The 24,492-nt window shown below is 32.9% G+C and overlaps 3 protein-coding genes across 3 annotated transcripts; all 3 read left to right on the forward strand.

The window, feature by feature from the left end:
* The first annotated feature begins 1,841 nt into the window (after positions 1-1,841).
* On the forward strand, positions 1,842-2,409 carry LOC123318345 (ubiquitin carboxyl-terminal hydrolase 10-like). The gene is made up of 3 exons (XM_044904955.1): positions 1,842-2,111; positions 2,195-2,309; positions 2,368-2,409. Exons 1-3 carry the CDS (start codon positions 1,951-1,953, stop codon positions 2,407-2,409), a joined length of 318 nt encoding a protein of 105 aa, XP_044760890.1. The 5' UTR covers positions 1,842-1,950.
* LOC123319026 (ubiquitin carboxyl-terminal hydrolase 10-like) lies at positions 2,251-4,135 on the forward strand. Its single transcript, XM_044905831.1, has 2 exons — positions 2,251-2,435; positions 3,361-4,135. Exons 1-2 carry the CDS (start codon positions 2,427-2,429, stop codon positions 3,985-3,987), a joined length of 636 nt encoding a protein of 211 aa, XP_044761766.1. The 5' UTR covers positions 2,251-2,426; the 3' UTR covers positions 3,988-4,135.
* A 12,178-nt stretch (positions 4,136-16,313) lies between these two features.
* LOC123319380 (ubiquitin carboxyl-terminal hydrolase 10-like) lies at positions 16,314-23,928 on the forward strand. Its single transcript, XM_044906300.1, has 3 exons — positions 16,314-16,567; positions 16,651-16,891; positions 23,154-23,928. The coding sequence occupies exons 1-3, from the start codon at positions 16,407-16,409 to the stop codon at positions 23,778-23,780; spliced, it is 1,029 nt and encodes a 342-aa protein (XP_044762235.1). The 5' UTR covers positions 16,314-16,406; the 3' UTR covers positions 23,781-23,928.
* Positions 23,929-24,492: the final 564 nt, after the last annotated feature.

The raw sequence follows: 24,492 nt of genomic DNA on the forward strand, positions 1-24,492 counted from the left end.
CAGAACAATTATTTTTCGTCAATTTAAAAATTGCTTTGATGGTTTAGTCCTTCTGTTAAACATGCAATTTTCTAACGAAGAATAGGCAGATATTATTTTTGTGTACGGTTTTTGTGATGGCAGCTCATTAAAAGCTTGTCGGGAGTACAACATGAGATTTCCTAATAGACGACAAAAATCTAATCTAATTCATCTCATTTGAATCCTTTGGACTATTTTGCATGGGGACATTTGAAAGAACAAGTTGACACAGTGGAAATTAATGATAAGGAACAATTAATGAAACGAATTATCAATGCAGTCGAATCCACTAATAGGCAAAACATGCAACTAGAGTACAATTCCTTTATTCTGCGTTGCCAAGCATGTATCGATGCTAATGGTGGCATTTTTGAACATTCGATTTAATTTTTTCTGTATTTTTATCAGCTATTAAAGTTTAAAATTGATGATATGCAGAAATTTTGAACACTTATATCTCGGAAACAAAGCAATATCCAATAATTTTATTTTATCTTCTTTATCAAGAACAGCAGCCTGTATACGTTCCTCAATTTTTCACCTCGAGTTTTGAATCGCTGTATATTCAGAATGGAAAAGAAATTATTGTAATTAGTTCAGTAGTTCTAGAGTTCATTCATTATAGATAAACAGACCCCTTCAGATATTAATAATAATAATATTAAATACACATTCTCTCACAATTTCTCAAAAAATATTTTCTACATATACTTCTATACAAAATATATATGTATGATGACTTTGTTCATTATATAAGATAACGTTTATTAATGGTCATCGGGTCTTACTACGAGTGCGAAATTTCATTTTGTTCATTATATTGAATTTGACATCTTGATCTGACAAAGGTTCGCGAAGAAATCAGTGTCTCCAAAAAATTCGTAGTTCTAGATACCATTTTTGAAGATTATTTTCAATTTGTTTACTAATGCTAAAATTAATTATTCTGCGTTATCCCCGAAAATTAGGTGGATAGGTGATATCAGAGGGATTTTTTATGGAATGTAAAATGAAATGAAATATAACATTACCCTTAACTGAATTCAAGAAAGTCGTTAAAATTTTTCAAAACGCACCCAAGAGAGAACAATACCTCCTATACCCTCACTATACCCCCATCAGGTATTAGCATTAGCCTTTTCTGAGAAAAACGATAACCAGATAGGGAAGGGAGGGGGCACATCTATATAAGTTAGAGGCCTCTGAAAATTTCTCAATTTTGTGTATCTTATTCTAAGGTGTTCATTTCCTGGCGATACTCAAACTAAAAGTTGTTCTATATTTTGGTGTTATAGGTTATACAATTTTCAAGTTATGGACGTGAGTATTTAACTTTTGATTTTGTTATATTTAGTTTCCATCAATTACTTTCTGATAATTAAGGTTTTATTTCATTAAGTATCAGAAATATTATTTTCATTTTTGAAAGTTAATGTACAATCTGGTCTTCTCCTGGAAGTTTGAAATTTCTCCAATAAGGCTTTGGAAAGAATACCTCAATATATAACGTAGTTTTTATTTCAGAATTCGCAGTTATTGTCGACGGAAGTCAAAAATAGGCGAGATAAATCATCCATGATTTCGGTTTCTACCAAATCAATAGACCAGCGCACTCATAGATTGGGAAGTGAGTATCAATAAGTGAATAAAATCTTCATCCAGCTGAAATAACTTATATATTCTAACTAGTAAAAGGTTTTTCAATAAATATTTTTTTACATTATGAGCAGTAAAAGCTTGCATATTTCTCATTTCGAAGAGCTCCAGTCAATCGAGCAAGTTTTCTTTCATATCACATCAACATTTAACTGGGTGTTGAATTAAAGATTTTTGTGTTTTTATTTTCTATTTGTAGGAAATTGGAAATATTTTAAATAAATTTCTTTTCTTTCAGAATACTTATACGATTACAAAATTGATAGAAGTAATATGAGCCTACAACCTAGGGGTTTGATCAACAGGAGCACATTCTGTTATATAAACTCCATATTACAAGCCCTTCTAGCATGTTCACCATTATGCCAATTACTGAAAGGACTTAATTATACTTCGAATGGAATCATCACCTCAACACCTTGCATCGAAATCATGTAAGTTTCATTCTGTTTGAATTTCCGTCTCTTGGATATAAATGTTCTGATAATCACAAATTTAATTCTTTCAATTATTGTAGGTGCGAATTCTTCAGCCAATTTAAGGAGTTTTCTGGTGCACCTGAAACTCGTTTATCGAAAAAAAATAAAAATAAACGAAGAAACTTCGATGCCTATTGTGGAGATTCCCTCGAAGTTTCATCTTTCTACAAAATTCTGAATGGTAGCAGAAGTGACACATTCCTGATTGAAGGGCAGCAAGAAGATGCCGAAGAATTTCTGGGTCTCCTTTTGAATGGGCTCAACTATGAAATGAAAAGTGTGAGTACAATTTTCGTTACACTATACAAAACTATACTTGTCTGATATGTTTTAAACTGCATTTCTGTGTCGGATACGAAATTGTCTAGCCCTTCGTCGCGGTCATAGACTACATTGATTAATTATGATCAAATATCCCTTGAAGAATTATTGTGAGCCATCGCATTTCATAGGAATTGGTGTATTGGTGAAAATCTCATCAAGAATTCTGATATAATAATATTCGATTTAAAGCCGTCAGCCATTTTCGTTTTAACCCAATTTGAATCATTATACTAGTCCCAATCTCGACTTCACAAGGATTTCATAGATATTTGAATACATACATAGTTACTATCCTCATACAATTCTGTGATATTTTCGCTGATCGAATGACGCAAAGCCTTTCTCAATTATCGCTTTCCACCAATATCTGGGAGGAGCAGTTTGACAATTCCTGTCAAAATACGGGACGTATCGAGTACCTTCAATCCCATGTTTTCAAAAACAGCACGAGATGGTAAAGAAGGCATCAACTGAATGGTGATTTTTCGAGAACTATCCTGCGTCGTTGTATAATCGAATACCTATTGTCTATACTCTTGTGATATTAAAACTCATTATTTTATGTTTTACCTATACTGAGAGCTTCATTCAACAATTTTAATTGTTTTGTTTTGTTTAGTAGTGTGAGTTTTGTAGTTTAGTACTGTCGACGCCAAACACTTTGGGCATTTCCGGTAAAAGTATTGAAAGATACTTAAATTTTTTTGACGCAATGATTAATATTAACGCACCTAGTTAGGTCTATATACAATCTTTGATTGATTATTTCCATCGTGGAAACTTTTCCCTTTCCAGGACATTTTGTATCTATAATTGACGAAGATACTTTGAATATTCATCTAAAGTCGATCATAAAGTGATTTCTTGTTTATTTTTCTAGATGATGAACATGTTTGAGAGGGAAGACGAAGAAACAAACAAACAAACTCCTATAGAGAATATTTTTGGTGGAAAACTTCTATCAAATATCCATAAAAAAGGTGAGGAATCTACGTCGAATACCCAACCGTTCTTCACCCTTCAATTGGATATTGAAAGGGCCACTACAATCTTTGAAGCCCTCAAACATCTCACAGACGTCAAGAAAATCGAGGGTTTTATTTCTTCAAAATCCAAGCAAAACATCGAGGCCTGGCAACAGATATTAATTGAACAGCTGCCTGTAGTTCTAGTGCTACATTTGAAGTACTTTCAATTTGACTGGAATGGCGACTGTTCGAAGATAACAAAAAAAGTTAGTTACCCGATGAATCTCCAAATTGATCCAAAAATTCTTTCGGAGGGAACCAACCGTTCTTCAGGAAAGGAAAAATATAAATTATTTGCTATAGTTTATCATGAAGGTGAAGAAGTCAGTGATGGACATTACCTAACAGATGCTTTTCACGATGGTTATAACACCTGGCTGAGGTTCGATGATGAGAAGGTCAAGGCTGTACCAGAACATAGTGTTCTAAAACCACAAGGTCATAGGGTACCTTATCTTTTATTTTATAGACGAATATAAGTGATAGTGGAAAAATTTGATCGATTATTCGTATAGTTCGGATCAATTATATAATATTTTATTTTGTTTCTTTTCCTTGATGCCTATTATAAATTGTAAATATTATGCAAATATGTATATTATATTTTAATAAACAATATAAATCGCAGTCATTCTCTTTATTATTTTCCATCAATAAAAGATCTACCAGAAAATCTCGGCAAATATAAAGATTCATTTGGAAAATTGAAGAAGTTCACCATTTGTAAAACTGGATTGGTGTCTGATAATTTTCGAGAATTATTTTTCCTAGAACTTGGTTTCAGCACATATACAGACCATGACAAAAGATTTTGTAATGTATCGAAGAAAAACATGGGTTCTCATCTAGGTCCCTGTTTTTCATAATCTATTCGAATAATATATTCTTCTGTTTTCGTCATGCTCGGTTTTGGTTATATGCAGATACCCTTTAGATATTTTTCAGGACAAGAATTACAGATGATTGTAACTTACCGCAGGAAGACCTTGATAGATTATCAATATTATCATCTCCTGTTCCAATATACTGAGAGAAAGGTTTATTTATTTGCATACAATTTCACAGTTTGTTAAAACCATATAAATTGAATAATATTTATCAATATTCATTATTTATAAAATTTATCAAATACTAAAGCTCAAAATGAAATTAACAGCTTAGATACCTACAAATAACAATGAAGTTAAAATCGCGTTTTCGTATGTATGTTATTTTAAAAGAAAATATATTTTAGTAGAAGATATATCTTTCGGTGCAACTTGTTATGTTCATCTCAAATATAACAATTTATTAAGACCAAGAACTGTCTCATTTCATCCAATCTTAGATACTTCAAAAAAATCTAAGTTATATGTGGAACAACGATCGCTCCCATCTAATAAATATTTGTTGCATATAAGTAATAAAAACTCATATCCAAATATATCTTCCTAGTGCGAATTATGTTAGACCAAGATTGTCTTGGCTGATTTGTTGTTCTGTATTATCCTGCAGGCCTGCACCTCTCGTGCATCAGCTTCAGCGATCTATTTTTTTTAACGTTTGTAGTATTTTCTCTTACCGATTGGCCATCGCTGAGATCGATTTATATTATTCTGCTCGTGAGTGTAGTGGATTGTATAAGAAATGAAATTGTTCAGGGAATAAGCTGAAATATTTTATATTGAAGGGCATCTCGTACTGCAAAAATTGATACTTCGACAAAAAGGAAAATCTCCAAGATACCAGAAACTTTCATCTGAAATGAAGAGATAACAAAAGCAGAAAATGATAAAATAATAAAATTAGATTCAATACATCAGATTGACCTAAAATTGAGAACCCAATTCAAAAAAGATTGAAATGAAATAACGAGGTAATAATCTCAATCTAGAAACAAATATTTTCAAAAATTAAAGAAGTCTAATAGTAATAGCCTTTCGATACAGCAAACAGCTGTTCTCTTTTTAGGAGTGTTGTCATAATCTTGATGTGTTTTATATTGAATATTGTATAAACTTCACTCTAGTTTTGAATGAAACAGTTGTTATGATAATTATATTTTTCCAAATTCAAACTTTTAGCGGGAAAAAATCATTTCTGAATATTCGCTGGATATAAGAAACCGGCAGAAAGGCGGCCATCAATTTTCAAATAAATATTTTTTCACAGTAAAAAAGAATGCTTCCAGTTGAATTATTGAATAATGACAGGGTTTCGACAAAGCAGAATTTGATAAAAAATAAAATATTCATTTCCGTAAACATTGATGACTTAAATATCTTCTTCTAAATATTGAAATCCTCCATTTCTTATCAAATCTTTGAAATGTTTTGATTGTTTTGAGTTCTTCCGTGCATGATATTTGAGATTCTTGTTATGTGTCGGTTACTTACAAGTAGATTTTTTCAACTTTTTTTTCATATACACTTCTCACAAAAATTAAAGGAACAAAAAATTTTCGGAATTTTTTGGTGATTTTCAACAGGCTGTATTTCAGTGAAAAATGGTCGTACAGGAAATAAAAAAAAACGCTTTTGAAGCTTGAAGACTCTAGTTTTTGAATTCATTGGTCAAAAATTTTTCGGAGCACCGGTAGCCATGCAATCCTTAGATTAAGTACGAAGAAAAAATTTTCAAAATTTTTCACATTTTTTTTTGCTCTATGGGCATGGAAAAATTCTTTCGAGCTAGAACAATGCATAGGTCGCATAGCCTCTTTATTCAGCTTCAATTTGCTTTTCACGGGCTTCAGATACGACCATTTGTCTTTGAGATATCAAATTTTGAATGCAAAAGGATCCTTTTTCACTCAACTGCCAATATCTCTGGAACTACTGGTCGCCCAGCGAGCTGCCAGGCGGCGTCTTTTTCTGCAGAAAATTTCCTACAAAAATCTGCTATGGTTAATTAAAAAAAAAATTTTTTTCACCTGTTACGTTAACGTGAAAAAAGAGCAAAAAAATGCAATTTTTCCTTTTTTTCGCTAATCGCCTATATCTTCGTCAATATTGGGGGGAAAGCTTAGGTTAGAAAAGAATTTTACAGTCTAATGTATCCCAAAGGCCCCCCTAAATCAGTAGATTGATCGGTTCAGCGGTTTTCCTGGACCGATTGATTGAAATTTTGAAAAAATTAAGCGAACAAGGTTTTTGTTCCTTAAACTTGACCTAATTTTTTGAAAAATCAATAATTTCATTTTTTTTCACTTTTTACTCAATTTTGTGTTTTTTAAAGATTAATTATCGAAAAAAAAATCCAAAAAAAAGTTTTTCAAAAATTTCGAAAATTTACAAAAAAAAATTTTTGAAAATTTAAAAAAATCGAAAAAAATCAAGAAGCCATTTCTGACTCACCTCCACTGAAGCTCAAAAAAAAAATTATTGAATAAATTTAAAGTTGATCTAAGCTGCCCACGGTACTCGTTGTGCGAAATTCTTTTTTTTTTGAAATTTTCAAAAAATTTTTTTTTGGAAATTTTCGAAATTTCTGAAAAAAATTTTTTGGATTTTTTTTTTCGATAATTAATCTTTAAAAAACACAAAATTGTGTAAAAAGTGAAAAAAAATGAAATTATTGATTTTTAAACAGATTAGGTCAAGTTTAAGGAACAAAAACCTTGTTCCCTTAATTTTTTCAAAATTTCAATCAATCGGTCCAGGAAAACCGCTGAACCGATCAATCTACTGATTTAGGGGGGCCTTCGGGATACATTAGACTGTAAAATTCTCTTCTAACCTAAGCTTTCCCCCCAATATTGACGAAGATATAGGCGATTAACGAAAAAAAGGAAAAATGGCATTTTTTGCTCCTTTTTCACGTTAACGTAACAGGTGAAAAAATTTTTTTTTTAATTAACCATAGCAGATTTTTGTAGGAAATTTTCTGTAGAAAAAGACGCCGCCTGGCAGCTCGCTGGGCGACCAGTAGTTCCAGAGATATTGGCAGTTGAGTGAAAAAGGATCCTTTTGAATTCAAAATTTGATATCTCAAAGACAAATGGTCGTATCTGAAGCCCGTAAAAAGCAAATTGAAGCTGAATAAAGAGGCTATGCGACCTATGCATTGGTCTAGCTCGAAAGAATTTTTCCATGCCCATAGAGCAAAAAAAAAATGTGAAAAATTTTGAAAATTTTTTTCTTCGTACTTAATCTAAGGATTGCATGGCTACCGGTGCTCCGAAAAATTTTTGACCAATGACTTCAAAAACAAGAGTCTTCAAGCTTCAAAAGAGTTTTTTTTTATTTCCTGTACGACCATTTTTCACTGAAATACAGCCTGTTGAAAATCACCTAAAAATTCCGAAAATTTTTTTGTTCCTTTAATTTTTGTGAGAAGTGTATATAAGAGTGTAATCTATAAGTTCAGATTATGATATTTTTCTTCACCATTCCCGTACACCATGATTATACGTAGTTGATTCCTTGAATTTGTTTCCTATTTTTCAATGCAATCATTTACTGAAACGGAATTATAATCCTCATTACAGAGGAAAGTGTAAAGTATTACAGTTGATGTTCTGAAAAATTTTGTGAATAAAAAAACTTACTTCAAAAATTGATGCCAAAAATTAGTAAAGGATTGGTGGTGATTAGTAAGGCGAGAGAATACTTCGATGCGAAATTCCAAGGAGGATATTTTAGGTCATCCTACATCTGAAGACATTATGTCATCAGTATGTGCGGAATAGAATATCTGATTTAGAATAAACAAATTTTTGTTATGTAGATTTGATACATGTTGAGATTGTTTTCATAAAAATTCAATAAATATTAAAGGAAATTTTTACGGCTCTTTTATTTTGAAACACCTGATACAATAAGTAAGTTTCATCGAAAACCAATGGTATAATTCTCAAAAGCTGTTATATTGTAGAAAAAAAAATTAGGTAGGGGAAAGAAAATCCATTGATAGGTACTATAATAGTTAATATCTTTGCAAACTGTATATTTGAAAGCTTTGGTCCAAGATTCTCGAAAATTTCATCCAAATGCGTGAGATATCATAATATTCTCACAAAGCATCAAGTTATGTTTAACACTTAAATAACTAAATATAAATGTTTATTGATTTCATTACTGCCTACAAATTAAATTTTCATGTGATAAATTATTTTTTCACTGTCCTAATTCAATCTTACGAAGGCGTAGAAGGGCCACATAATATTTTAAAAATATTTTTCCTTAAATTCCGACTTTGAAGTCGGAATTTAGTTAAATTCCGAGTTCAAAGTCGGAATTTAACAAAATTCCGAGTTCAAAGTCGGAATTTAACTAAATTCCGAGTTCAAAGTCGGAATTTAACAGAATTCCGAGTTCAAAGTCGGAATTTAACAGAATTCCGAGTTCAAAGTCGGAATTTAGTAAAATTCCGTTAAATTCAGAGATCTGAATCCTCTCGTGAATATCTCAGCATATTTGGAAATGAACCAATTCGTCATAGAGCTGCCTATATGAGGTTTTCTCACCGTTGTAATGACCTCTTCATGTAAGAAACATCAAAGCACACCGGGTGTACCTCGGTGTGTACTGATTTCTTGTCCATTGAACCTCACGAGTACATATGAGAAGGAAATTTATTCATAAAATATCCGGAATATACCTAAAAACCTGTTATGTCTAAAAAAATATTCATGTCATGTCATGTCATCTCTGTAAAAGGTTGTCATATCATTGTTATGACCTCTCATAGAAGAAAACTCAAATAATAATGTACACCCTGTGTACATAATTATTCATTCATCATAAATGTGGGAACACCTTGTTATATGAATTTGACTATTTGTAGAAACGCAAACTGTAATTCAGGAACAAATCTACGTCGTCGTAGAACACCCTGTAGAAGTTCGGAAGTGAATAAAATTCCGAGTTTGAAGTCGGAATTTAGTAAATTCCGACTTTGAACTCGGAATTTAACAAAATTCCGACTTTGAACTCGGAATTTAGTTAAATTCCGACTTTGAACTCGGAATTTAACAAAATTCCGACTTTGAACTCGGAATTTAACTAAATTCCGACTTCAAAGTCGGAATTTAAGGAAAAATATTTTTAAAATATTATGTGGCCCTTCTACGCCTTCGTACAATCTTACCTTACCTAACCTTAAAATTATTCAGTTTTATTGCCATACTCACATTTGTCGAAAAATTATATCCTTCAACTTGAAATGCGTGCTGCAAGAGTTGAAAGCAAACGCTTGTAAAAAAAATTAATTTATTTTGAACAGAAGAATTGTAAAAATTAAAGATTCAAAAACCATTTCACATTAATGACATAAACTCCAGCCTATTGTTAATGAAGGATTAGAAAAATTTCATATTATGAATATGAATTGGTGTCATTATCCGTGGGGTAACAACAGGTAGAAAAAGCCTTTTCATTTGTCAACCTGTTATTGAAGGTTTTATGTAAAGTACCTATTATCATTATTATTATATTTAAATAGATTTCAAATATGTTGTTGCTTGATAAAGGAACTGTAGAACGAGTTGGAACATATTTTTAATGAATTCCTGGAATTTCCATTGGTTGGGAAAAAAGTTTATTTAGGTACATTATTGTAGAAGATTGAAGGACGTTAAATTAGACATCTCATTTAATTTTCTGGGTTCAATGTAATTTCCCTAGAACGATATACAGGACAATCCTAAGCAAAACGATTCTTCTTTGATAGTCAACCCAATTCCTTCATCTTGTTCTGTCAGACTATCTTATCTCATAAAGGAATCTCACAGAACTGTCATATACAGGGTGATTCAAAACTCGAGGCGAAAAATTTAATTAACATATAGAGACTGATATTCTTGATTTAACGTAAAAAAAATTTTGGCCATTGAGGCTTCGTTTCCTAGTTTTTGGACATCAATGTTTCTGTATGCAACCAATTAAATTTCATGAATTACAGTAAGCCTATAAATAAATGAGATGAATTTCACCTGGTGACAGAACACTTATTGTTTGCCAATTTAAAAATTGCTTTGCTGGTTTAGTTTTTCTGTTAAACATGCAGTTTTCTAACGAAGACTATGCAGATATTAATTTTGTGTACGGTTTTTGTGATTGCAACTCATTAAAAGCTTGTCGGGAGTAGGTACAACATGAGATTTCCTAATTCAGAGGCGTAGCAAGCTACTCCACCCGGGGCGGAATTTCAACTTGTCGTCCCCCAACATTACATAACATTGTTGAGCCTTGTTTGTTAACAAACTCACAAGTTTTTATTTGAAGTGTTTGAAACATGGGAATAGAGGTGTGAAGGGCAACACGTAAAATATTATATTTCAATGAAAGTTTTTTGCACAAATTCAACAAATTATCAGCATCTTTTCTTTCAGAACTTCTTTTTTCTGACTTTGCTCTCTGCAAACTGAGAAATAGTCTCATCAAAGTCGATCCCTCTGGCTACACCATGCTTATTAGATAAAATATCCAAGCAAGATAGTCGAGCTTGGCTCATAGTAGATCTGAGATAACTTTGGAAAAGCTTATTTTTGGAAAAACTCAGAAACACATAATGTAAGGTAAACCCCAAGTGCTAACGTTAAATTTGGAACAGAATCTGGAAGCTCATACTCGACATTAAACTGCAATACTCTCAAAGAACTCTACTTCAGAGCTTCTTCTTCAGGAACGCTAGCCGCACTTTTAAAAACCTCCTCAGACGTGGGATTTCTTTCAACATGTCTTCTGAATACATTTCTTCATAACTCCAAACTAAACTGCCAACTAATTGTAGCAATTCAGTTTCTGAACTCTTCAGCAAGTTCTTGGTCTGCAAGGTAGCACACCTGAGTGATAACACTTCCATGCCCTGGCAACGAGTGTTTATTTCTTGTTGAAACGTGTCAATGCACCCTAACATCGATCGTCCGATATCTTTTTCTCCGGGCATAGATTTCCTTCTTCTGAAGGTTCTTCTTTTGGCGGTAGGAATTTCCATCTCGTCACAAATACCTTTCGCAAATTACATTGCCTTTTCCACAAAAATTTCCCTGTTTTCAATCAAAAAGGCCATTAAACTTCTCATTGTGATGAGGCACTGTAGGAATAAGTGTCGAAAAGTTTCTCATAAGAATGAGAAGCTTGAAACCCTTTTTTCTTCTAGTGCACTATTCCAAAGACTCAAATAGCACAAGAATAAAAAATCACATTCTGCAGTTTGAGCTACTCTTCAAGTGTGGATAGTTTCTGATGGGTCACAAAGTTCCTCAATGCTATATCGGCAATCTTCTTGGAACTTTGGAATACAGGCTTAACAGCTTCATACTGAGCACTCCACCTTGTCAGTCCTCCTGATACTTCTCAACACCTCGACCTTCACTAACTTGCGAAAGTGTGCATATGTAGATTACCTACCTCTGCTCCTCATCCTATCACATTTCGAACTATCAAAACGCATGGGAAAACAAAACTCACCCAAATTCCTAAATAGCTGCCAGATCGAAGAGGTAGAATAATCTGGACCACTGATTCAATATTGTATTTCTGTACGATTATACGTACACCACGGCACCAATAACACAGCTAGTCTAGATTACTACAAAGAAGCACAAACAATAAACGAGTAAACTGCGCTTGCGTATTATTGCAGTCGAATTTAGGTACTGACGCAGACGCACTGAGGATGAATGACAAAATTAAACTGCTGGAAGAGGCAGGCGCAGTGGAAACATAATGGGTCATAAATCACTCCACCCGGACATTCGCTGCTCCTACTCTATTCAGCCCTGACTTCAAGTTTCCTTCTCGACGCGATCGTACTCTTTGCTCACTGTTCCGCTCCTCGCTTAGTAGCCATTTTCCTATCCTAATAGATAATTGTACTTCACCCACAATTTTAGGCGATCGTACGTAAACTATATCTAAAATCGATCCGACTTAGATGTACTTTGTTATTCTCTGCTAGGAAAATACGCTCTAATCAAATGTAAGCCTCATTTTTGTCACCCCCACAGGGCTGGCACCCGGGGCGGTCCGCCCCCTCCGCACCCCCCTTCCTACGCCTCTGATTCCTAATAGACAACAACCATCTCGCCGAGTGTTTTCTGACGCTTATCAAAGGTGCTATGGCCAGCGGCGAGATCACCTGATTTGAATTCTTTGGATTATGTTGCATGGGGTCATTTGAAACAACATATTTACGAAGTGGAAATCAATGATACAGAACAATTAATGGAACGAATTATTAATGCAGTCGAATCCACTTAGAATAGGCAAAACATGCAATTAGTGTACAATTCCCTCATTCTCCGTTGCCAAAAGCATGTATCGATGATAATGGTGGCATTTTTGACCATTTGATTGAATTTTGTCTGTATTTTTATCAGCTATTAGAGTTTAAAATTGATGACATGCAGAAATTTTGAAAACTTATACCTCGGAAACAAGGCAATATCCAAAAATTTTATTTTACTTTTTATATCAAGAATAGAAGCTTGTTCCTCAATTTTTTGCCTCGAGTTCTGAATCACCCTGTATACACGTTGGATTATATTTAAAGTGTCATGATCTCAACAAAAGCAGTAGATGAACAATGAACAAAAAAGAATGAATTAAAAAGATAATGCAAGATCGAAGATCCTCTGGAAGGAGAGCGGTAGGAAGATCGAGGAAAAGATGGTGGGTAAGCTGAGTCTCCACTTCAGTAGAAACACCTTGAAGAAGAACAGGTTATGACCTAAATGAAAGGGGAAGAAGAAGAAGAATGCGTGTAATTATCCGTCAGGTAACATCATATAGGAAAGGCCCTATACCAACCAATTGTTGAAGGTTTTATGATAAAGTACTTATTTTATCATATTAGAATAGCTTTTAAATATTTTGTGGCCTAATGAAGGACTTCTATATAAAAATATTTTTAATGAATTCCTGGAATTTCCATTTGTTTGAAAAAAAATGATTGTTGAAGGTTGAAGTAGGGGAAATAAGACATGTGATAATTTTCTGGGATCAATGTAGTTTTACTACCAACTATAAACAGGGAACTCCAAGTAACATGAACATGAACCCAGACTGATTACGAATATGAAACTTCGGATATATATACTATAACCAGCCGGCCCTAGCGGCCGCTATCTTCTGGAAGGACCGCGGCCGCTGCCTTCTAGAACGATCGCGAATGAACGGTAATGTTTTCTGCTCCTATATAAGCCGTTGGTGCCTCAATAATTGTCTGCCCTTACATATAATTATCGTATATATAACAGATGAATTTAATAATTTGGAATCTACTAGATTTGCCGGAGTTTTCTCAGAAGAGATTTATGCAAAAACCTTTGAGTATTCAATACTCAATGCTGATAGGTAATCTCCTTGCTGAGAGAAGACATAGGTACTTCACAAATTTCAATTTATTAATTATTATTCAATGCGAGATCTGCATAAGGTATAAGGACCAGATCGATTATCACTCCATCTGCAGATTAATGATGTTTCTAATAAGAACGTAACGTTGTGAATTTGTAATATTTCAGTCAAAATATTCCAAATAATATAGTATTATTTTGAAACAAATTCGAGGCTATAAAAATGGCCAGAACGGGCTACATACACAATAAATAAATATATAGTATAACCAGTCCTTTTCGAGATCTGAAAAGTTGTATTGAACATTTTCATATAATATGATTTTGCATAGTGCTGTCCAGCGTCAGGCTGAGTTTGGGAAAGGGTTTTTCTTCCGACTTGCCTATAGAAGTTTCATTATTCCAGAATGGAATCATATCTTTACTCAAATAAAGTATGTCTTATGTCACCCCAAATCAATGTACTTATACAGGGTAATTCAAAACTCGAGGCAAAAAATGAAGGGACATATGGAGACTGATATTCTTGATTAAATGTAAAAAAAAAGTTTTGGCCGATGAGGTTTCGATTCTGAGTTTTTGGATATTAATAATGTTTCTGTATGCAACCAATTAAATCACATAAATTACAGTAAGCCTAGAAATGAATTAGATCAATGTCACCTGCTGACAGAACAATTATTTTTCGCCAATTTAAAAATTGCTTTGATGGTTTAGTCCTTCTGTTAAACATGCAATTTTCTAACGAAGAATAGGCAGATATTATTTTTGTGTACGGTTTTTGTGATGGCAGCTCATTAAAAGCTTGTCGGGAGTACAACATGAGATTTCCTAATAGACGACAAAAATCTAATCTAATTCATCTCATTTGAATCCTTTGGACTATTTTGCATGGGGACATTTGAAAGAACAAGTTGACACAGTGGAAATTAATGATAAGGAACAATTAATGAAACGAATTATCAATGCAGTCGAATCCACTAATAGGCAAAACATGCAATTAGAGTACAATTCCTTTATTCTGCGTTGCCAAGCATGTATCGATGCTAATGGTGGCATTTTTGAACATTCGATTTAATTTTTTCTGTATTTTTATCAGCTATTAAAGTTTAAAATTGATGATATGCAGAAATTTTGAACACTTATATCTCGGAAACAAAGCAATATCCAATAATTTTATTTTATCTTCTTTATCAAGAACAGCAGCCTGTATACGTTCCTCAATTTTTCACCTCGAGTTTTGAATCACTGTATATTCAGAATGGAAAAGAAATTATTGTAATTAGTTCAGTAGTTCTAGAGTTCATTCATCATAGATAAACAGACCCCTTCAGATATTAATAATAATAATATTAAATACACATTCTCTCAAAATTTCTCAAAAAATACTTTCTACATATACTTCTATACAAAATATATATGTATGATGACTTTGTTCATTATATAAGATAACGTTTATTAATGGTCATCGGGTCTTACTACGAGTGCGAAATTTCATTTTGTTCATTATATTGAATTTGACATCTTGATCTGACAAAGGTTCGCGAAGAAATCAGTGTCTCCAAAAAATTCGTAGTTCTAGATACCATTTTTGAAGATTATTTTCAATTTGTTTACTAATGCTAAAATTAATTATTCTGCGTTATCCCCGAAAATTAGGTGGATAGGTGATATCAGAGGGATTTTTTATGGAATGTAAAATGAAATGAAATATAACATTACCCTTAACTGAATTCAAGAAAGTCGTTAAAATTTTTCAAAACGCACCCAAGAGAGAACAATACCTCCTACCCTCACTACCCCCATCAGGTATTAGCATTAGCCTTTTCTGAGAAAAACGATAACCAGATAGGGAAGGGAGGGGGCACATCTATATAAGTTAGAGGCCTCTGAAAATTTCTCAATTTTGTGTATCTTATTCTAAGGTGTTCATTTCCTGGCGATACTCAAACTAAAAGTTGTTCTATATTTTGGTGTTATAGGTTATACAATTTTCAAGTTATGGACGTGAGTATTTAACTTTTGATTTTGTTATATTTAGTTTCCATCAATTACTTTCTGATAATTAAGGTTTTATTTCATTAAGTATCAGAAATATTATTTTCATTTTTGAAAGTTAATGTACAATCTGGTCTTCTCCTGGAAGTTTGAAATTTCTCCAATAAGGCTTTGGAAAGAATACCTCAATATATAACGTAGTTTTTATTTCAGAATTCGCAGTTATTGTCGACGGAAGTCAAAAATAGGCGAGATAAATCATCCATGATTTCGGTTTCTACCAAATCAATAGACCAGCGCACTCATAGATTGGGAAGTGAGTATCAATAAGTGAATAAAATCTTCATCCAGCTGAAATAACTTATATATTCTAACTAGTAAAAGGTTTTTCAATAAATATTTTTTTACATTATGAGCAGTAAAAGCTTGCATATTTCTCATTTCGAAGAGCTCCAGTCAATCGAGCAAGTTTTCTTTCATATCACATCAACATTTAACTGGGTGTTGAATTAAAGATTTTTGTGTTTTTATTTTCTATTTGTAGGAAATTGGAAATATTTTAAATAAATTTCTTTTCTTTCAGAATACTTATACGATTACAAAATTGATAGAAGTAATATGAGCCTACAACCTAGGGGTTTGATCAACAGGAGCACATTCTGTTATATAAACTCCATATTACAAGCCCTTCTAGCATGTTCACCATTATGCCAATTACTGAAAGGACTTAATTATACTTCGAATGGAATCATCACCTCAACACCTTGCATCGAAATCATGTAAGTTTCATTCTGTTTGAATTTCCGTCTCTTGGATATAAATGTTCTGATAATCACAAATTTAATTCTTTCAATTATTGTAGGTGCGAATTCTTCAGCCAATTTAAGGAGTTTTCTGGTTCACCTGAAACTCGTTTATCGAAAAAAAATAAAAATAAACGAAGAAACTTCGATGCCTATTGTGGAGATTCCCTCGAAGTTTCATCTTTCTACAAAATTCTGAATGGTAGCAGAAGTGACACATTCCTGATTGAAGGGCAGCAAGAAGATGCCGAAGAATTTCTGGGTCTCCTTTTGAATGGGCTCAACTATGAAATGAAAAGTGTGAGTACAATTTTCGTTACACTATACAAAACTATACTTGTCTGATATGTTTTAAACTGCATTTCTGTGTCGGATACGAAATTGTCTAGCCCTTCGTCGCGGTCATAGACTACATTGATTAATTATGATCAAATATCCCTTGAAGAATTATTGTGAGCCATCGCATTTCATAGGAATTGGTGTATTGGTGAAAATCTCATCAAGAATTCTGATATAATAATATTCGATTTAAAGCCGTCAGCCATTTTCGTTTTAACCCAATTTGAATCATTATACTAGTCCCAATCTCGACTTCACAAGGATTTCATAGATATTTGAATACATACATAGTTACTATCCTCATACAATTCTGTGATATTTTCGCTGATCGAATGACGCAAAGCCTTTCTCAATTATCGCTTTCCACCAATATCTGGGAGGAGCAGTTTGACAATTCCTGTCAAAATACGGGACGTATCGAGTACCTTCAATCCCATGTTTTCAAAAACAGCACGAGATGGTAAAGATTGATCAACATGATGTCGATGTGTGAAGACGTGTCTGACGATCGCTCTACGAATTCAAACAAGTTTTGTGAAAATTCAGAGAAAGTATGCAATTATTGCATTAGTAAAGTTACAAAGTTTGTGAAATGTATGAAGTGTGAAGAAATTTTTCACCCTTCATGCTTAATTAAAGCTGCAAGTAGAAAAAATACCAATTGTCAACATGAAGCAACAGAACAGAGTGAAACTGATGAAGAAGTTACGCCAAAAACTGAAAATCAGATTCTTAAAATTGAAGTTGCATATTTGAAGTCACTGCTGGAAGAAGTAAGAAGCAAGAATTTGATTTTAATGGAGAATAATAAACTCTTGAATGAAAAGGTACTCAATCTAGAACATCGCATAAAAAGTGGTAAACAAGAAGATAAGAAACATGGGAATTCAACAAATCAAGATAAGAAGCAGAACATTGACGTTGCATCTGACGGTGTAGTTTCATTCTCTTCTGTATTAAAGAGGAACTCTCAGACTACGTGTACCCCGCAGTCGCAAATGTCATCGGCAAGGACATTATCTAAGATGGACGGTGTCAACATAAACAAAGCCAATGTGAATTTAGAGAATAATTTATCGGAGAACGCTATCGCCAAAGAAAAGGAACCTAATAACGAAGAAAAATGGACTACTGTCAGAAGAGGAAGAAAGTCGAATAATGGAAGAATTACAAACAAAGTTTGTTATGGGCGAAGGATATAAATGAAGATAATCCAATAAAAGGCGCCATCAGAAGGAGTTGGATTTATGTTGGGAAAATAGCGGGTAAAGATGTTACAGAGCAGGATATTAAATTGTTTTTGAAAAACGTCGAAAAGAGTGAACAAATTATGGTAAAAAAACTCAATACTGTGGGTGAAAATTCGGCATTCAGTATTGGACTTCCCGATGATGATACATACAAAAAAGTTTTCAATGATTCATTTTGGCCAAAAGGTATTATTTTGAGAGAGTTTTCTTTCGACAATCAATTTTTTCGGAAGAACAGGCAGCAACACAATTAACAAAGAATATCGAAACATACAATAAGTGTAATTCATCAAAATGTCCAATCTATGGGAAATAGTGTCAATAAAGTGGAGAAATTACTAGCAGACCATCCTGAATGTGCTATATTATGCATAACTGAACACTGGAAATCTGAAGATGAATTAAGACAACTGGGATTGCATAACTTCAAACTTGGAACCAGCTTTTGTCGAGAATCTGGATATGGGGGTTCGGCAATTTATGTTCGCGGAAGTGTTGTGGCTAAAGAACTCAAACACATTAGTGTTTTGTCAGTGGCAGGTGAATTTGAATGTTGTGCATTGGAATGCGTAGTGCAAAAGTCGAAGATTGTTGTTGTCACAATCTACAGGCCACCTAGTGGACATATCGAATTGTTCTTTGAAAAACTTGAATTTATCTTATCCGAAAAAGTTAATCACAATAGGGACTTATTTTTGGCAGGTGATATCAATATTGAGATGAAGGATGATAACAGTCTCAAAACAAGGTTATTTACATTACTGAATCATTTCTCCTTAAAAGCACAAATTTCTGAATATACGAGAATTACTGTCCACTCAAAAAGTTGTTTAGATAATATAATCACCAATCATAACAGCATCTCATCATCTGAGGTCCTAGAGTATCATATTTCGGACCACAGAGCTCAAAAGGTCTGTTTCTACGTGGGACACAGTGATAAAAATGAACTTGTGAGGAAAAGATTCTTTACAATCGATAATAAGAAATGTTTCATTCATAAGCTAGAACAACAAAATTGGGAAAATGTCTTTAACACGTTGACTGTCCCCATTCTAATTTTTTTTTCACCCCCCACGTCCAACACATTTATCGAAAGAGAAGGGTTACTTTTGAGTGATAAAATATATATTCTATGAAAAATTAATTCTGCAGCCATTTAAGAAAGTGTTCTTGTTCAAAATCTTCAAGTCCAATGGAAGGCTTGATGCTGACGTTTCTTGAATCGCGTATGATTAATTATGATTGAGGTTATCAATACATATTTCTACAAAACGTTAAGCCCATATGAACCGATTAAACTGCAGCGTTCATGAAAAGTAACCATATTTATCTTGAACGTCAAATGAATCAATGAATCACATACGACTAAGATGTCTAAAACTCTGGTGTATTCACTGATTCGATATTGTTTTTAATTTCGTGGGGATATCGGACCAGTTTCGTTTTTCCCACTGTAGGTAGCGCTGTTTAGAATTTGACAGAGCATTGTCAATTGATATTTGAAAATAATTTCCTACGACGTACGAATATGTTGTATTTATAAGCGATTATTGGTGTGTGAAAATGTATTAGTTTCGAGAAAGGGGTGTAGAACATTCATTTATTCAACATGTCGTTCAGTAAGTTCAGGTTTCTGTATGGACAATCAAGAACTACAGCTAATAATTCGGTGTTGTTGGAATTTGAAGCAGAACCAAATCAGATGAATGAACATTCGGGACCGATATAGCTAAGTTTTATGGAAACTTCAGCAATATTTCAAAGAATCTGTATTGGAAATACGTAATGTGAATTGTGAGCATGTATTGAAAATCAGAAATACATAAATCTATTCGAGTTTGTTCTTCAAATATTCTTCCTGAATAGATATAGTGAAAATTACCTTTCTATCAACTGAATATATTGGATATTTGACCAATCAATTGTGTTTTATTAAAATCATATTGAATTACCCCCCTCACGAATTCAACTTGTCAAACGGAAATTATCTTGAAGAAGAACAGTAAATACTCCTTTGAACCTTTATTCGGTAGTGTTGAAATGTTGACAAATTTGTTTTTACAAAGAAAATTGAACTGTAAATCACAAATATTCCTTAACAGCTGACAAAATGGGCCAGTTTTTATTTTGCACTCGTTGATCGATATTCGATATCAACGAAAAACAAAATAAAACGAGAGAGTATCTTGGACTTCCTTTGATAGAACAAGGATAGAAGGAAGCAAATGACATGGTGGCGCCGCCACGAAACTGATCCCATATCCCCGATTTTCTGAAATGTTGATGCCTGCAAAAAGTGACAAGTGCACACACCAGTGTTTTAGACATCTTACATACGACTCATGGACTCCTGGCGAAAATTTTTATGTATCATATGTGATTCATGGGACAGTCAACGTGTTAAGGTTGTAAAATCTAATGTTAATGTTCAGTGGGAGGTTTTCATTAATCAGTTTATAAATCTTTTTAATGAATCTTTTCCAATAACGGTGGTTCACAGAAATAAAAAGCCTAAAGTAACAAAAAATGTTGAAATAGATAAAATCAAAGAAAGATTGGACATTATGTTAGTTTTATCTAGTTTTAACTCAGTTTATAAGTCCCAATACAGTCAGTTGAAAAAAGAATATGATAGTTTGTTGCAAAAAGAGAAAAGTAGGCAATATGAGTATAGGATACAAAAATCGGATTGTAAGATGAAGTCAATGTGGGCCATTTGTAGGGAAATAACGGGTAAAAATAAATATCAAGAGAATTTAATATGTGAGGATCCACCAAAATTTGCTAATGAATTCAATTCCTTCCTTGTAGAAGTTATAAAGAATTTAACTAATGTTCAATGTGGTAAAACTTTCAAATGTCAAATTCCAGAACAGGATAGGTCTATGTTCCTTAGGCCTGTTAGCGCAGTTGAACTGGTAGAATTATCTCTGCATTTAAAAAGTAAATATTGTAGTGGTTATGATGAAATACCTGTAAATATTGTGAAGGCCTCGATCGGGACACTATCGGACGTACTCTGCTACATCATAAATAACTCTATGAAATACTCAATATTTCCTGACCAGCTAAAATTTGCTTTGATAAAACCTATATTCAAGAAAGGAGACCCAAATGATTTGAACAACTTTAGACCGATTAGCTTATTACCAGCTTTCTCCAAAATTTTTGAATTAGTGTTGACTTCAAGGTTGCTCTGTTTCATGAATGAAAATAAATTATTTGCTCAGTTTCAACATGGATATTTAAAGGGTAGATCAACTAACACAGCTATTTATCAGTTTGTTAATGCAATATTGAATCATTTAGAAAACAAAGATTTAGTCTTGGGACTTTTCATTGATCTAAGTAAAGCTTTTGACTGTGTTAATCACGAAATTCTGTTGAAAAAACTGGAGAAATATGGCATACGAGGTAAAGCTAATGATTGGGTAAGATCATTTTTATCAAATAGAAATCAACAAGTTGTTGTCAGCAATGGAAAGGATAGGGTAAAATCAGACATTTGTTCTATAGATTTTGGTGTTGGACAAGGCAGTATTGCCGGTCCAGTTTTGTTTATTATTTACATAAATGATCTTCCTTTGACAGTTCATGATAGCTCAATTACAAACTTTGTAGATGATACTAACGTTTTAATTGGAGGAAATAATATGGAACAAATTATAGAGAAAAATAAAGATAAGTTTTGCATATTGAACGATTGGTTTTCTATGAATGGATTGATGATAAATGAATCCAAAACAAGTCTAATGTTGTTTCGGACGAGGCAGTCACAATATTCTGTTCCAGCTTATATTAACCTAGTAAATCAGGAAGTTAAAATTGTATCGGACACAAAATTCCTGGGTGTACATGTTGATGAGTTTCTTAATTGGGAAGAACACATAGAGAAGACTTGTTTGAAGTTATCCAGTGTGGGATTCGGAATTAAGACTTTAGCCCACTACATAAATGAAAATACATTAAAGATTATTTATTTTGCTAATGTCGAGTCAATTTTGAGATACGGAATTATTTTTTGGGGAGGGAACTGCAAAATTACGTCAATATTTGTAGTCCAGAAGAGGATCATTAGGAACATTTTAAAAATGAATTATAGAGAATCGTGTAGAGGCAAATTTAGGAGCATGGGAATATTGACTGTATTCGGTTTGTACATATATGAGAGTTTGATGTTTGTCTTTAAGAATAGGAATATGTTCATCGCATGTGGTGATCATAATTATAACACAAGAAGTTTGGATCTCATTTTTCCTTTTTTCATAGATTAACTATGATAGAAAAGGGTCCATATTATGCATGTGTGAAAATGTTTAATAGATTACCAAATAGTCTCAAGGGATGTTATAATGTGGGTAAATTTAAGAAATCCATTAAGAGGTTGCTGGTTCAATTGGAACCATATAATTTATCGGATTATTTTCTTTCGGATAATATTATTTAGTTTCTTGGTCACTAATTTGACGTCATTTCATTTTCTTATATATAAGAAATTATATGTAAAATCTGAAATAAAGGAGTTTATTATTATTATTATTATTATTAAGAAGGCATCAACTGAATGGTGATTTTTCGAGAACTATCCTGCGTCGTTGTATAATCGAATACCTATTGTCTATACTCTTGTGATATTAAAACTCATTATTTTATGTTTTACCTATACTGAGAGCTTCATTCAACAATTTTAATTGTTTTGTTTTGTTTAGTAGTGTGAGTTTTGTAGTTTAGTACTGTCGACGCCAAACACTTTGGGCATTTCCGGTAAAAGTATTGAAAGATACTTAAATTTTTTTGACGCAATGATTAATATTAACGCACCTAGTTAGGTCTATATACAATCTTTGATTGATTATTTCCATCGTGGAAACTTTTCCCTTTCCAGGACATTTTGTATCTATAATTGACGAAGATACTTTGAATATTCATCTAAAGTCGATCATAAAGTGATTTCTTGTTTATTTTTCTAGATGATGAACATGTTTGAGAGGGAAGACGAAGAAACAAACAAACAAACTCCTATAGAGAATATTTTTGGTGGAAAACTTCTATCAAATATCCATAAAAAAGGTGAGGAATCTACGTCGAATACCCAACCGTTCTTCACCCTTCAATTGGATATTGAAAGGGCCACTACAATCTTTGAAGCCCTCAAACATCTCACAGACGTCAAGAAAATCGAGGGTTTTATTTCTTCAAAATCCAAGCAAAACATCGAGGCCTGGCAACAGATATTAATTGAACAGCTGCCTGTAGTTCTAGTGCTACATTTGAAGTACTTTCAATTTGACTGGAATGGCGACTGTTCGAAGATAACAAAAAAAGTTAGTTACCCGATGAATCTCCAAATTGATCCAAAAATTCTTTCGGAGGGAACCAACCGTTCTTCAGGAAAGGAAAAATATAAATTATTTGCTATAGTTTATCATGAAGGTGAAGAAGTCAGTGATGGACATTACCTAACAGATGCTTTTCACGATGGTTATAACACCTGGCTGAGGTTCGATGATGAGAAGGTCAAGGCTGTACCAGAACATAGTGTTCTAAAACCACAAGGTCATAGGGTACCTTATCTTTTATTTTATAGACGAATATAAGTGATAGTGGAAAAATTTGATCGATTATTCGTATAGTTCGGATCAATTATATAATATTTTATTTTGTTTCTTTTCCTTGATGCCTATTATAAATTGTAAATATTATGCAAATATGTATATTATATTTTAATAAACAATATAAATCGCAGTCATTCTCTTTATTATTTTCCATCAATAAAAGATCTACCAGAAAATCTCGGCAAATATAAAGATTCATTTGGAAAATTGAAGAAGTTCACCATTTGTAAAACTGGATTGGTGTCTGATAATTTTCGAGAATTATTTTTCCTAGAACTTGGTTTCAGCACATATACAGACCATGACAAAAGATTTTGTAATGTATCGAAGAAAAACATGGGTTCTCATCTAGGTCCCTGTTTTTCATAATCTATTCGAATAATATATTCTTCTGTTTTCGTCATGCTCGGTTTTGGTTATATGCAGATACCCTTTAGATATTTTTCAGGACAAGAATTACAGATGATTGTAACTTACCGCAGGAAGACCTTGATAGATTATCAATATTATCATCTCCTGTTCCAATATACTGAGAGAAAGGTTTATTTATTTGCATACAATTTCACAGTTTGTTAAAACCATATAAATTGAATAATATTTATCAATATTCATTATTTATAAAATTTATCAAATACTAAAGCTCAAAATGAAATTAACAGCTTAGATACCTACAAATAACAATGAAGTTAAAATC

This window comes from Coccinella septempunctata, chromosome 8 (assembly GCF_907165205.1).
Source record: "Coccinella septempunctata chromosome 8, icCocSept1.1, whole genome shotgun sequence".
NCBI classification, from domain to species: Eukaryota; Metazoa; Arthropoda; class Insecta; order Coleoptera; family Coccinellidae; genus Coccinella; species Coccinella septempunctata.

Bases quoted from the DNA above. Each gene is read 5' to 3' on its own strand.
- LOC123318345 (XM_044904955.1), top strand. From the start codon at position 1,951: ATGAGCCTACAACCTAGGGGTTTGATCAACAGGAGCACATTCTGTTAT. The intron at 2,112-2,194 runs GTAAGTTTCATT...CAATTATTGTAG, and splicing joins ACACCTTGCATCGAAATCAT to GTGCGAATTCTTCAGCCAAT. The intron at 2,310-2,367 runs GTTTCATCTTTC...TCCTGATTGAAG, and splicing joins ATTGTGGAGATTCCCTCGAA to GGCAGCAAGAAGATGCCGAA.
- LOC123319380 (XM_044906300.1), top strand. From the start codon at position 16,407: ATGAGCCTACAACCTAGGGGTTTGATCAACAGGAGCACATTCTGTTAT. The intron at 16,568-16,650 runs GTAAGTTTCATT...CAATTATTGTAG, and splicing joins ACACCTTGCATCGAAATCAT to GTGCGAATTCTTCAGCCAAT. The intron at 16,892-23,153 runs GTGAGTACAATT...TTATTTTTCTAG, and splicing joins TCAACTATGAAATGAAAAGT to ATGATGAACATGTTTGAGAG.